Here is a 13444-nt window from a genome sequence, read left to right on the forward strand (position 1 = left end):
TCCTTTCACATTTCGACTATACGCGTTTTCTTCTGATGCAGCTGTGCAATTTTCGCTACAAGCTGCTGAATTTCTTTGTTTATTGAATTCTGCTGACTTGTGAAATCTAAAGTTCTGAAAATTCATCAGCAGTGAATGCCGGTGTCCTGCGTTTTGTGCGTCGCCTAATGTTCAGTGCTGAAGCAAAATATGTATCCTGTTCATCCGACGTGGTAGGCTCCTCTTCTTGAGTCCCATCATCAAGCAGCTCTTGCGGCAGAGCAGCAACTCTGTTTTTAACCACTACTGGTGCAAACTGTTTCCGCCGGGCTGCCCTTGCTAGCTCGAGCTTTCGCTTTTTCGCCGGGCACTGAGTGGAAATGATATCCCCATCATTAAATTTGCATATTCCACACTTCTTTTTTGCCTCGCCCGATTCAGTTACACAGTCTGGGTTAATTGGGTTTGGGCAGAATTTCTGCAAATGTCCTTCTCTGTAGAACCTGTAACAGTACACCGGTTTAGGTTTGTACGTTTTGGGACGCACTATGCAGCCATTGTAGTAGAATTTATCCGGAAGAGTATCTGGTCCCTGTAATATGATCAAAAATGTGCCTCTGTTCGCCATTCGACGTGCGGCCAACACAGAATGTGTTCCTGATAGGAGGTCTCTCGCCACTATCTCCGCAGAATCATGTAAAGTCTATGTCACGGACGACATATCGCAGAATATTTGGACCTGACGCAAAGTAAGTCTGTACTGGTAGATACTCCTCTGACGTAACTGGAATCTGTGTCACTGTGTACATTTTGCGCGCGTGCTCAAGAGGAGCTAAATACACTGCGGTGTTGTTAGATATCTTGTGGCTTATAAACCCCTGGTAGCCTGTCGTACCAAGTGCTCAGTCTATCACTCTTTGTACAACTTTGGTAGGAATTTTTATGTCATACCGCACTGTAGGTCTGATATTCACCCTAAAGAAGTGCTGCAAGGCTGGCGTTCAATAAGTAGAAACCGACTTATCAGGGGCGGCCCTTACCTTCCTCACCGGTGGTACGTTGACTGGCGACCCAGGTAGTAAGGCTCAGCAGTAAGGCTCAGCCCAGCCCGAGTAGGTCTAAGAGCCAAGCCACGTCGGCATTTGGCAGCTCCTAACTGGAGGGCTTCGTCCTTGGAGGTCTTATTGCTACGCACAGATTAGTTCTTGTCTAGCGTTCCTGCCATCTGCAGTGCCACAGATGAACGCGCGCCAAGGAACGCCACGCGACAGGAGCGATGGTGTACCGTCCAAACTCGCACTTGCCGGAGAAAGTGTGACATTTAGTGCGCCTTTCTCCTGTAAACCAATTATAATTATATGTAACACTTCAACGAACTCCGATGAGAGGCAAACGCTGGGAGGCAATTGATAGGAGAGGAAGGGTAGGCTTTCGCAATTCTCAAGACATCTGAAAAACCATTTAATTTTTTTCCCTGTTAACCAATAACGCCGTTGATTCCTGCTTTATAGCGTCTGCTTCTGTACGCTGCGTGAGGCGGCGTTCGGGAAAGCACCAAATGAAAGGGGCATCAAGAACGCGTGGATCGGGCGCCCGGTGGGGTCAGCTTCTTATCTGCGTGAATCGGAATCTCGCAGTATCCCGCGGAATTTCCCTAAGTGCGCCATTTCTCGCGTTGACGCAAGCGCTGACGAACATTCATAAGCCTGTAAAGGCATTCGCTTTAAAAGTGCTCCTGGCTACCGCTCGCAACAAATTTGGACGTTACATCCCCATGAGCAAACCTTCCCGATGACGTCTTCGGAGATTCACAACGGGAGTTGTCCAAGAAATAATGTGGCTCTTTTTTTTTTTTTTTCGAACACACTTTTTCAATATTCCAGAATTTCACAAGTATGACAGCCGCATATATTACTTTTCAATGTCACCTTGGTCATATTATATAACTCTGTGGCGCATGCGCTCTTTATGAAGGCTTTTACCCCGATACCATTAAAGGTCCCATTCGGTAAAAAAAAAAAAAAAAAAAAAAAAAACAACGCTGGCGTGATTTGAAAATCTTAATTGTTCTAAATGGGTCGTCACGGAGCCCTGATTAAACACGCTGCTGTACTAGTTGATGAGTCATACTTGAAACGAAGACAGCCCAAATACCGGCAACCACAGAAGACACGACACCAAGAACGCTCAAGTGGTAGAGGCGCAGGTGATGTAGCCTTGACGTGTCATGTGGTGACGTCACTTGTTTAAAAGGTAATATTGCTGGCTAAGGGGTAGATTCGAACCTGTCTGGCACAGTCGCGAGTCAAACACTCCAAGGAGGCACCTTCTTTCGACTGGATTAAAAAACAGTGTTTTCAGGCGAGAGACGCGACTATCAACGTGTATGGTAGGGCTAAGGTCCTAGGATTTCTTAAATCCATCGCTTCACATTCTTAAGCTGAAATCGCCAGTTTTTGTTTTGTTTTGTTTCCGGTGTCCCTACGTCCTCAAGGAGTGAATGATGTTCTAGCATTTCTTAATCTGTATTTACGAAGCGCGAAGACAAAAAAAAAAAAAAAAGAACAGACAGTGCCATGCCAGGACTCTAAGAAGGGCAGGATAGTAGAGGCCAGACAATTTGGCAAATCGAGTCTCTTATTTTCTGGCTATTGTGAGCTCAAGCATAATCGCCTGTGTTGGCACCGTGAAGGAGAAGAGCTGCTGTTACGAAATAGGCACGCATGATATTGTTCACATTGAAAAGTAGTACATGCCAAGCAGATATGCGGATGTAATATTTGTGAATTTCATACATTTTTAACGAACGATATATTCGAGAAAACAAATAAGGGGCTTTATTTTCTGGATGCTCTTTCTAGCTGCTGGCCTGAGCTCCTCCTATTTGATTCTCTTCTGTGTGTCGTCCTACGTGCTGTCTTTGACCTTTTCTAGCCTGTGTATTTACCATTTTGTTATCTTTCTCGCCTCTCGCGCAGATGTTTCCAAGATGCCGCATTTCTTGTTTCTGCTTTTGCTAACCGGGTTCTGTCCGCTATCTGGTAAGTGAGTTTGTCTAAACCAAATAGTTTCAAAAATTAAAAATGCCTAAAAAATGTGGTTAAGAGGCGATCGACAGCAACTTTAACTTCAAGTTTCGTTTTTTTTTTTTATGCTTTTTTCAAGCGGCTGTCTTCATTGAAAACTTTAGCCATGGGAGGATTCTACCCGTGGTGTGCTACTTCGAGAAGGGTCAGGCTTTCCGTCCTACACCCATGGACTATGACGTAGAAAATGTGCCTGGAGACCTCTGTAGTCACGTAAATCTTGCTTACATGGAACTGGATAATACCACCTGGACTATCAAACGAGATACCGCAGGTAAGGGGCCAGGAAAGAGTAGCAGAAAATATTTGCCGTATGACAGTGTTGTAGTACTCTAGAAACCAGCGGATTTGCTTCGAGCAGGTTTATATGAATGCTTAGCGAGACTGCAAATGATATAGAAGACCTTATAGAATATGGACTGGCATTTTTTTTTTTCATTTTATATATAGACAACAGCGCAATTTAGGTTACATTCGGTATCGTCCGCAATTTATCGTTCTCGTTATGGCAGGTTGCGTTACTATGCCTGACGTGAACTACCCTGCAAACCAAGGTTTGCGATTCACATGTATACAGTCTGGGTCGTAATTTACCAACCATGATTCGGCGAACAAGTTCCTGTCAGACACACCTAGTTACAATTAAGAAAGCCGCTATATGCACGCAAGCACATGCCACTGGTGTGTTTGCGCGTAAACCCAAAAAGACGATAAATATTTTATAAGAAACATGTGAAAATTGCTAACTCTGAAAAGTGATGCACAATATTGCCACTCATGTGTATATCGGCAAAAAAAAAACTCATCTTCTCCATGTACTGCATGACGTCGAAGTTACAGGCGCGTACTGCCGGCGAGAAGGTCTTTGAATATGAAGCCGCGGATTACCGAACTGAAGCTATTTCTTGTACGTCATTTCATTTCATTTCATTTAGCCATAAAGATGGGGGCCGGCATAGGCAAAGAGCAAACTGTATTCGCTTTAATGGCATCTAGCCCCCTGTCAGTCAGCAGAAAGCGAACACTGCAATTCATACATTGCTAATTATGGATCAGTAATAAGAACAAGGAAACAGTTACATGCACAAGATATAAAATCACCTTTTGCAAATACAGATTTTACAAGTCATGAAAACATAGATTTGATGAAACGAAGGCAATATTTTTCTAGCTGAATGATGCTGGAACAATAGCTATTTAAAAGTCGCTTCAATCTATAAGATGAGTTCGAGAACTTGGAACATGCCACAACTCTTGCTGTCAAAGTGGATGAATAGAAACATGGGCCTCTCAATCGTAGCAGCAAAAGTGTATACTGACATTTTACTAACAGATTCTTGTACCTAACTCTTCAACAATAGTTCTATAAATTATGCGCTGTGACAATACTGAAACGTTGGAATAATTCTTGAGCATGGACATAAAATTCCGCATTGACAATGCAACGAATCGCCCTTTTTTTTTTTTTCAGAGGGTATATTTTACTACCATTTTTTTGTGTAGAATTCCCGCATTACCAAATAGTAGTAAGATCTTGAACTTTATGGAAACGGGAAGAAAACAATTAATGGCGGAAAGCATGCCGACACTTTTGAAGAGTTGCGTTTCGGCATACCCATAGTGGGCATCCCATGGCATCGTTTTATAAAGCTATATACTTGCACACATTGTAACTCTGCTTTCGATACAAGTTAATGGGACCGCCTCCAGCTGCGGCAAAATATACTTCCTTATTAAGACGAACGCCTGTAATTGCTCATGCTGTCGTGTACAAAATGTGTCCCGCTTTTGCGGCGTTCTGACTGGCCGAGGCGGGATGATATCATAGAGGTCTCGACCAATCACAGAGCACCACCAAAGTATGCGCGAATTCGTGCCTTATATGGCCATATGGCAGTCAATGATCAATTACTAATTAATAAACTAATTTATTACCAATTGAGAGCTAATTAAGTAAATCAATACTCATCTAATTATAGAATAATCATTTAGGCAATTAGTTTTCTATTTATTTACTAAATAATTAATTATTATTAACTAATGCCAGTTACGTAGAAGAATGCGGCACTCAGGCTTTTGCCTTTCACTACATTAGTCGCTAAAATCCGTCGTAATTTTTTGTACACTTCTCCCCGCTGCGGTGACTCGGTGGTTAGTGCGCTCTACAGCTGAGCTTAATGGCTCGGACCGCGTTTCAGTGGAAAGAAAACGCAAAGCGCTCGTGTACAATGCGATGTCAGTGTGCGGTAAATAACCTAGGTGGCCTAAATTACCCGAAGCCTTCTACTACGGCGTCTCTCGTAGCCTGACTGTCTCTGAGATGCAGAGGTGGGCATTTGACCTCAAAAAGTGCAACCTCACCTCAACCTCAATAAAAATTTCCTGACCTCACTCAAACTCAACCCCACGCTTTGAGGTTAAGGTTTGACCAGGTGACCTCATCTCAATTTTTCTGATGCCACCATCGACCTCACTCAACCTCACCTCAAACTCAAACTGTGAGTTCGAGGCCGGTCGCTCGACCTCAAAAAAAAAAAAAAATTTAAAATAAAAGGTTTTTTTCACTTGAGAGCACTAGCTATAAAACGTCATGGCACAATTCCTGTGCGGTGACACGCCAGAATGACGACATAAAATTTAAATAACATTGAATATGATGAGGCTTACTTGAAAAGTAAAAAAATTTAAATGCATATTTGCCAGCGGGGCTACTGATTCATAGCAGGCTGACCTAATAACGGCAGTATAATTGGTCAGTTTCAACTCTTCAAATTTTATTTTTATTTGTTTTGATATGGTGACTTTTGACCTAATTTCCGCTGTAATGCTTGTGTTCTTGGTGGTGCTGGATGCGAACTCCCGAATGTCTGCAGTGAAACGTCGCACATATCTGTGACCGTCAAATAGTGTTTCCTCATGACAAGCAAGTCATAATTTCTTGGTGAAGACAATTTCCTGCGATTTGAAATCGAATCGGATGACAAAATCACAAACAATCTAATGTTTCTTCAGTGTAACGCCTCTGTTACAAAAAAAAAAAAAAAAAGTAGATCGACCACTTACGTATATATGGAAGTTGTAGTACCATAACATTATTTGATCAAACTGACTTCTGACGTGGGACTTATCACAAGAGGCGGACAGAACAAAATGTTGCCATATGCAGACACGCTTAGTTACGAAAAGGTAAAGCGTGCTTGACTTTTGACATTGCGCTACTTTCGATAATCCTGACGAATAGGTTGTGCTGTATAGAACAAACGCCATGACAAATTATTGGAAAGATTACCCTCCCTTCTACTTATAATAACTAACGGTGAATTTGCAGCACCAAAACATTCCTTTTATCATTGATGTAAGTTAAAGAAATAATACGTTGGATTAGGGATAATTCGCACATTACCTTGAGATGCAGAGAGAAGCTCAAAAGCTGGTTTCCTTGTCTACACAGTTTCTTGTCGCAGTGAATGCATCCAAGTTCACAGTTCTTTTCGTTTCTTTTGCGTGGCTATTGTAACGGAAATGGCCTTCGATGTCTTTGTCAATTCGACAACTGCGCGCGCACACATCATCGTCGGTATATTTAGATTTTGTCGCTATATCTGCCATAACCGCAACCATGTCATGCACCCTCGACGCCAAACGGAACAATGCGATAGACCTCGAAGAAGGGCAGACCTCAGTGGAAAGGGCGGAAACTTCCGTCATAAATTACAGCAAGTCGCCGACCACGGCATGGCTGCGTGTCTTCGCTTGAAAAAGACGGCCACGGTAAATGGCAAAGAACGCAGCATGTCGTGTAGATGCTGCCTTTTTTTTTTTTTTTTGCCAATTTCGGGCGGCTCACCGACGCCGTTTGGGGGCGACTTCCAAGCAAACGTTCCAGGAACGTTTGGTGTCGATGAGAACGTTGGGCTAAGACACCAGCTTCTAATCGCGACGATTAGAAGCTGGGAGAATGAAGCGCGAACACTTAACCCATGCTATGGAAGTTGTTTCGTTTTTCGTCGACTGCACAATATTCGTCAAGAGAGGAAGACTAGCGGGTGGTGAGCAGGGTGGCAACGCGTCTACAGGGAGGAAGAGCAGAGTTCGAACACTGACTAGCGTTTCCCTCCTGCGAAACGATGAGATGCCTGCATGGTCGACAAGCTACAGAAGTCCGCGCAGCCTCCGCGGCGTTCCGAGAAGCGAGAAGGGCCTGTCTTTATATTTCTTTAGACCAACAGGAATACGCCAGTTGGAGGTATAGCGCACAACCAAAAGCTAAAGAACAAAAAAAAAAAAAGAAAAGAAAAGATTGTTGCGAGAGGAAGAATCTGAGAATTGTCTTTTCTGATTTTTTTGTTGTTTTTTTCTTAGGAGGAGGGGGGGGGGGGGGGGGGGGAAGGGTGACGACTGGCCGTGTGGCAGAAAAGCGGCCGGTTGTGAGTAAACGCGGGTGCACAAATGCGAGAGGGGGCACTGGTAAGTGACCACACAAAACGAAAACAAGAAGTGAGGAAAAATAGGGGTGGTGCAAGTGTACTGAAAAACTAAAGAGAAGAGGAGACGCAGATCTTCACTCGCGCATTGTAACTCTCGGCCCCGTTGACAGAAACGCACTTAAAAATACCTAAAACTCACAAACTCCCAGAGGCGCGCGTATGTGCAGTGGCTTACCTTCTAAGAAATGCCGAAGGGTTCCCGGGTCCGCGCTTTGGCCGCTAGTCGAGATCGGACACCAGCAAAACTGTCTAACTCTTCTACGGCCGAAAGCCATAGAAGTAGAAAGCAATAAATTATTATAAAAAAAAAGAGAGGGCCGAGCAGATTCTGAAATGACGAATTTTCTCATAGAGAAAGGGGGGGGGGGGGGGGGGGGCGAGTATAAAACTCCTTTGCTATCGCCACTTTTTTCTTTCTTTATTACCGGAATATTCGCACAAACGTATAACCCTCGTAGCTGTCACTGCAGCCGATCGTCCCGCATGTTTAACTGTCTCACTGTCACGCGGTGCATTGCATGTCGTCTTCGTCAATTCCTAAGCACAAAGCAAAACCTTAAGCCAGTAATGCTAATGACATGCTTTGGCACATCTACTCGGTTTAAATACGTTAAAGAACTACCACATTTTGCCATGCCAAAATTTCTTCGGGAAGAAAGTGACATTGAAGAGTTTTGTAACTTGCCAGTCAACCGAAATCGGCAAGCAACAAAGAGAAACCAGGCGCACCGCCTTTTGATAACTGGAGATTGCAATATAAAGTAAAAACAACTATGGCTGCCATGCGTCAAACACGAAGTTCAACAGTTCATCGTGCTAAGTGAGTAAATGTTCAAGATGAAGAGGATAACAGTTACCAGCTCGAGAAAAAGAATGGTCATCACTTCGTTTTATTATGTCCTTTTTACTGTTAAGTATGCGGTGGATATATAGTCTTATCAGCACTAAACTTTGGGTTTGCAACTTGTGAAAACGGCTAAATACGACATACCGTCTGCACTCAGGAAGACAAATCGAACTTTTACACAGCACATAAACAGGCCTGGTTGCCTGATTAGACTGAATAGGCACATACAAAGGCAAGCAATATGCAGGGCATGGCTACAGAGAGTCGCATACAGTGACAAGCTTGAGATCGATAAATTTCCTGAGACGGTGGAGCAGCGAGTGTTCCGTGTTAGCCGTTTTTGGAGGTTTTTTAGAAAGGCTTTTTGCTTGCACGAAACTTAAGTGAACTGATGAAGAAGATAAATAGGTTTTACTCAATTTTATACATGCATCTTCACAATCGTTTTTCAGCTATGCTCGAAGGTTTTGCCCAACTGAAGAGGAAGTTTCCACGATTAAAGACACTCCTTTCAATCGGTGGGTGGACCAACCAGACGAAAGTCTTATCAGCTATGGCCTCCATGCAGACACGAAGAACATCTTTCATAACAAACACCGTTCAACTGCTCATAGACGGCAACTTTGATGGTCTTGACGTTTTCTGGCTCTTTCCGGGAAATGTCGTCGCAGGAGGAAGCAGCAGTGACAAGATCAATTTCGTCAGTCTCCTGAAGGTCAGAAAGTGTTCTGTTTGACACGTAAAACATCTATTGCAGTTCAACACATGATGGGGATGTACTGCGGTGTTTCCGTTGTCCACATTAGGTTTATTTCAGCTTAGCTTGACAAAGAGCGAGCGAAGAAAGGACGAGATATCACATATGTCGATTCGCTCATTCAATCTGATGCATGAATGTTTATTCGCATAACACACACGACATTAATAGTCACCTCCCTAAACATGTTACCAAGGCCAAAGGAGCCGCAGACGTGCGGGTAGGTGTATACGGTCGTACAGGAAAGTGCAGGCGGACCCTAAAAGCGTTCTTTTTCATCTTCGAACACGGTCTAGGCTGAGCGTTTCGAGCGCGCCAATAACCGCTTCGTCGTCTTTGCGGCCAACCGCAGAAGACACGTGGGTTTGGGCACGTGGCAATATTAAGGCGAAAGCCTTTAATGGCTCATGCTGTCCTGGACAAAATGTGTCCCGCATTTTGCGACCGCTCTGATTGGCTGAGGCGAGATGACGTCATAGAGGACTCGACCAATCACAGAGCACCACCACAGTATGCGCGAATGCGTGCCTTATGGACATATGCCAAACAATGATCAATTAATAATTAATGTCAATTAAATAATTATTACTAATTAATGGCTTGTTACGCAAGTCAATAATTAACCAAATAATTACTAATTAGTTAACTAGTGATTACTTTCTTAATTACTACTTAGTAATTGAATAACCGCTAATTAAATTGTTAATTAGTGCTAGTTGCGTAGCAGAATGCGGCACTCAGGCTTTCGCCTTTCACTACTTTAGTCGCTAAAACCCCTCGTAATTTTTACACACAGTCTATATCTTCTAATGAGAGTAACTTCTATTGTTAATCGGGCTGTTAAAATGACCCTAACAAAAAATTAAAGATGACCTATGCCCAATGGGGTACAGCGGTCTAATCACGAATACCAATCTGGGTAAAAACTGAGCTCTCAGCGAAAACTACAAAACTAAACACCCGTGTCGCCGCAAGTAACCTAATAAATGCGCGATTTCGCAAGTAACCTGCGGGCGTCCACAATGTTTTTTGCGGGTATCTCGTGGGCTACGCTACCCTACCGTTCATTTCATTACGGTGATCACAGGGTCCTTTCCAGTGTAAACGTCAATTGATCGAATCGGGCGGCCGAAAAACTTTTAGTTAATTTTTTTTTTAGCGCTAACGCCGTACAAGCTTCAGCATAGGCAGAAAGATAAATAAAAACGCCACCTTTGCGAAGACAATCTTCTACTCTTTTATCCCGCAGTGAATGCACTTTTGTTTTTTCGAAACAGTGTAAAAATTTGTTGAATGAGTTCTTTATGTCGGGCAAAACATTGAGGACAATCTCGCAGCTGCGGAAATGGGACAAAAAGCAGGCTGGTTGAATAAATACTTTATTGTTGCGAATTATCTGCTAAATGCCGCAATATGCACTCTTCACTTCGGTTTCCGGGCTCTAGGGCATATTCAACAAATTTTAGCTTAACGCTATACGCGTAACCAGCCTTGCGACTCAGAACTAAGTACAAAGAAAGCCCAAGTAGCGGTCACTGCACCACAACTCGCAACAATAGGTGCGAACCAAAACCGCAACAGTTTGTTAAAGTTCTTAATATGGTAAAGTGAACAGAGGTGGTCACGCGTGATTGTGGTCACGCGTGATTTCTGTTAGTTGTCGATTTTTTGCCTAATATTCCTATCGGCGCTTCCTCCAGTAAGGTACGTTACGAGTCATGATCGACAGACGGCGCTCTATTATTGGAGAGTTTCAGTCGCGAAAATATGGCCTGCTAGAATTTTGTATCGTCATCAGCGGTCTGCGCACAGAAGTAAAGGGTTCAAAATCACTACACGAGGAAGAAAATTTCCCATATTGACAAAGTAGTGCCCGCTTTCATTGCGTAGGCGTCATTGCGCAAAATGTTATCTAAAATTTGGGAGTTGAAACTTTTTTATTACTGGCTCGGCAGGAGCTTGCCCAGCTCCACACTAAAGAAAGTTATTTTTGCCACAAACATTTTCTTTTCATTTGCCTCATAACGGAAACATATATTATCCGCAAGTTTTACTCTTGTCATTTAGCATAAAAGGCTTTGCAGAAGACTAAAATACCTCATTGAGTGAGAACACTAACCTTAACCTTACCGAGATTCAAAGGTTGAAGGGCGATTAAATGTAGTAGCAGTAACAAGTGGATTTACTTAAAGCAAATAATAAAAGGAAGGAAAAGATATTTTTACCAACCCTGGTGTCTGCTATCCCGACTACTAAGCACCTGGGGGGAAAAGAGAGGGGCTTCAGTATTTGCGATAACAGCTGATAAAGGCCCGATATACGAATGAGAAGATGACCCAGCAGCCTAGTCACTTTTGGCAGATACGGTACATGCCTGCCAATAGTGGCAAAGGATGCGATAAATAAGTGAAGATCTCGTTCTGTACACCGACGCGCTGACATCAGTTGAGCAAATAACCGCAAAATATGTGCTGCTTCGATCATGACTCCGTTTCTCACGCAGGAACTGTGTGCCGCGTTCAAGGAGCACAAGCTGCTACTTACGGCAGGCGTACCCCTCAACCAGAGCAGAATGGAAGCTGGATACGACATACCTGAGATAAACAAGTACGCAATCTCCAAGCTTCCTCCATACACAGGGAACTCGCGATCTCCACCTGCAAGTTGCAGTTTTACTCTGAGATAAACGCGATAAAAACGAAAGTTCAGCCGCCATATGTTGTCCTTTTCAACTGTTTATCTTGGAGTGGTGACTAATACATGCGTCCTATTCATATGAAATTTGAAACACTTTTACAAGTGGAAAACTATTTTATGCTGCATGCGTCCTATCTTATTTGTTTAGGTACCTAGACTGGATGAACGTCATTGGTTACGATCTCAGGGGAGCCTGGAATGGCAGAACTGATACTCACAGCCCACTCCATCCCAGAGGAATAGATGGACCCGACGTTCCGGAGTTGAATGTGGTGAGTTCGCAAACAAATCAAAGTGACGTGCAGAGCAGCAGAAATTTCAACATAGAAAGTAAGCTCTTCTATTTAGTTTCCTAATATAAAGTATTTTATGAAAGATAAGATATAAAAGGAAAAAGATAAAATTGACATAATTTAGTGCACTGTTCTGTTTTTTGAACAAGTCGCAATAAAGGAAAATATGTGCCACGATAATTGTGCTTTTCTTTTCCTTCTATTCAGCCTTTATTTCTCAATATTCCTCTGATAGTTTGGCAAATTAGGCCCTCGAATAGTGGGGATCTTGCCTAATCTGCCGACTGCAACTCACAAAAATCAGTAAAAGGGAATCTCAGGATACCACGGTGAGGAATAGGGCTACATTCCTAATTTTGCATTTTTAAGCATGGATACTATTCAGCCTTTCACTGCTCATTCTCATCACTGCATCTTTAACGACAACTGCAAAGCACTGAATCGGAACTACAATGAAAAAGACCACTCGCACGAGTACAAGACTGCGAGATTGAGCGCACAGTTTACATTGTCATCTAAAGCTTTATTCTAGCACTGAAGTGAATAAGGCTTAAACCAGATCCACAATAAATATTTGCTGTTCTTATTGAAATCTGACTAATCTGTCATCTTCATCACTAAAATTTCAACATTTTGTCGAAAGCATAAGAGCCGCTAGAAACGCAAAGTGCTATATCGATAGCAAAAAAACCATTAAACTGCTACGATATAATGCACTCGCGTGATGTTTTCTCTCTCTGATATTTCTGGGCATCACCCAACAGTTGACGGCGCTGTGGGTAAGTAGTGCGTCAGAAATTTGTTCATTTTTTTTTTTTGTTAGCCGCCTCGCCTTTTCACAAGAAGTAATCCAGCGTACTTCACTGTTTAGTGTGAGGGTAATTATGTATATGTGCATTCTACCGTGCCATCTTTCGCCGCTTAACAGTAGCCCTCCACACGGCTGTAGAATAAGATTTGAAATTATTTAAAAACTGGAATTGTTACTGCTCTGCTCGCAGCTAACTATATTCAGCCTGTGCATTTCATTCACTGATTTTTCTCATTATGTTTAAAAGTCACTTTTATGCAGTCGTGTTGCGGAGAAGCGCTATAAAACTGAAAATAACTACAGGGCATTTTTCAAATATGCAACGAACCGAATTGGCAAGACTCGACGCATTGCGAGCAAATAATAACATTTAAATCCTGATCCAAACCACTATATTCAATATCCTAACATGTTCGGAACCCATTATGCTAATAGTCGTTTTGTGGTTATGATTCGAACGAATACATTTTTCACCGGGCAAAACTCA

General features: G+C 42.8%; 1 protein-coding gene across 1 annotated transcript in view; it reads left to right on the forward strand.

The window, feature by feature from the left end:
* The window catches only part of LOC146199160 (putative chitinase 10), a 63222-nt gene that overhangs the window by 8661 nt on the left and 41117 nt on the right, over window positions 1-13444 (forward strand). Inside the window, exons 2-7 of the mRNA XM_084592063.1 lie at window positions 670-728; window positions 2958-3020; window positions 3170-3339; window positions 8852-9114; window positions 11660-11763; window positions 12002-12125. Of these exons, the coding sequence (XP_084448189.1) occupies window positions 670-728; window positions 2958-3020; window positions 3170-3339; window positions 8852-9114; window positions 11660-11763; window positions 12002-12125 (783 nt within the window). The remainder of the gene's footprint in view (window positions 1-669; window positions 729-2957; window positions 3021-3169; window positions 3340-8851; window positions 9115-11659; window positions 11764-12001; window positions 12126-13444) is intronic.

This window comes from Amblyomma maculatum, chromosome 2 (assembly GCF_055883805.1).
Source record: "Amblyomma maculatum isolate TAMU_Amacu chromosome 2, ASM5588380v1, whole genome shotgun sequence".
Taxonomy (NCBI): Eukaryota; Metazoa; Arthropoda; class Arachnida; order Ixodida; family Ixodidae; genus Amblyomma; species Amblyomma maculatum.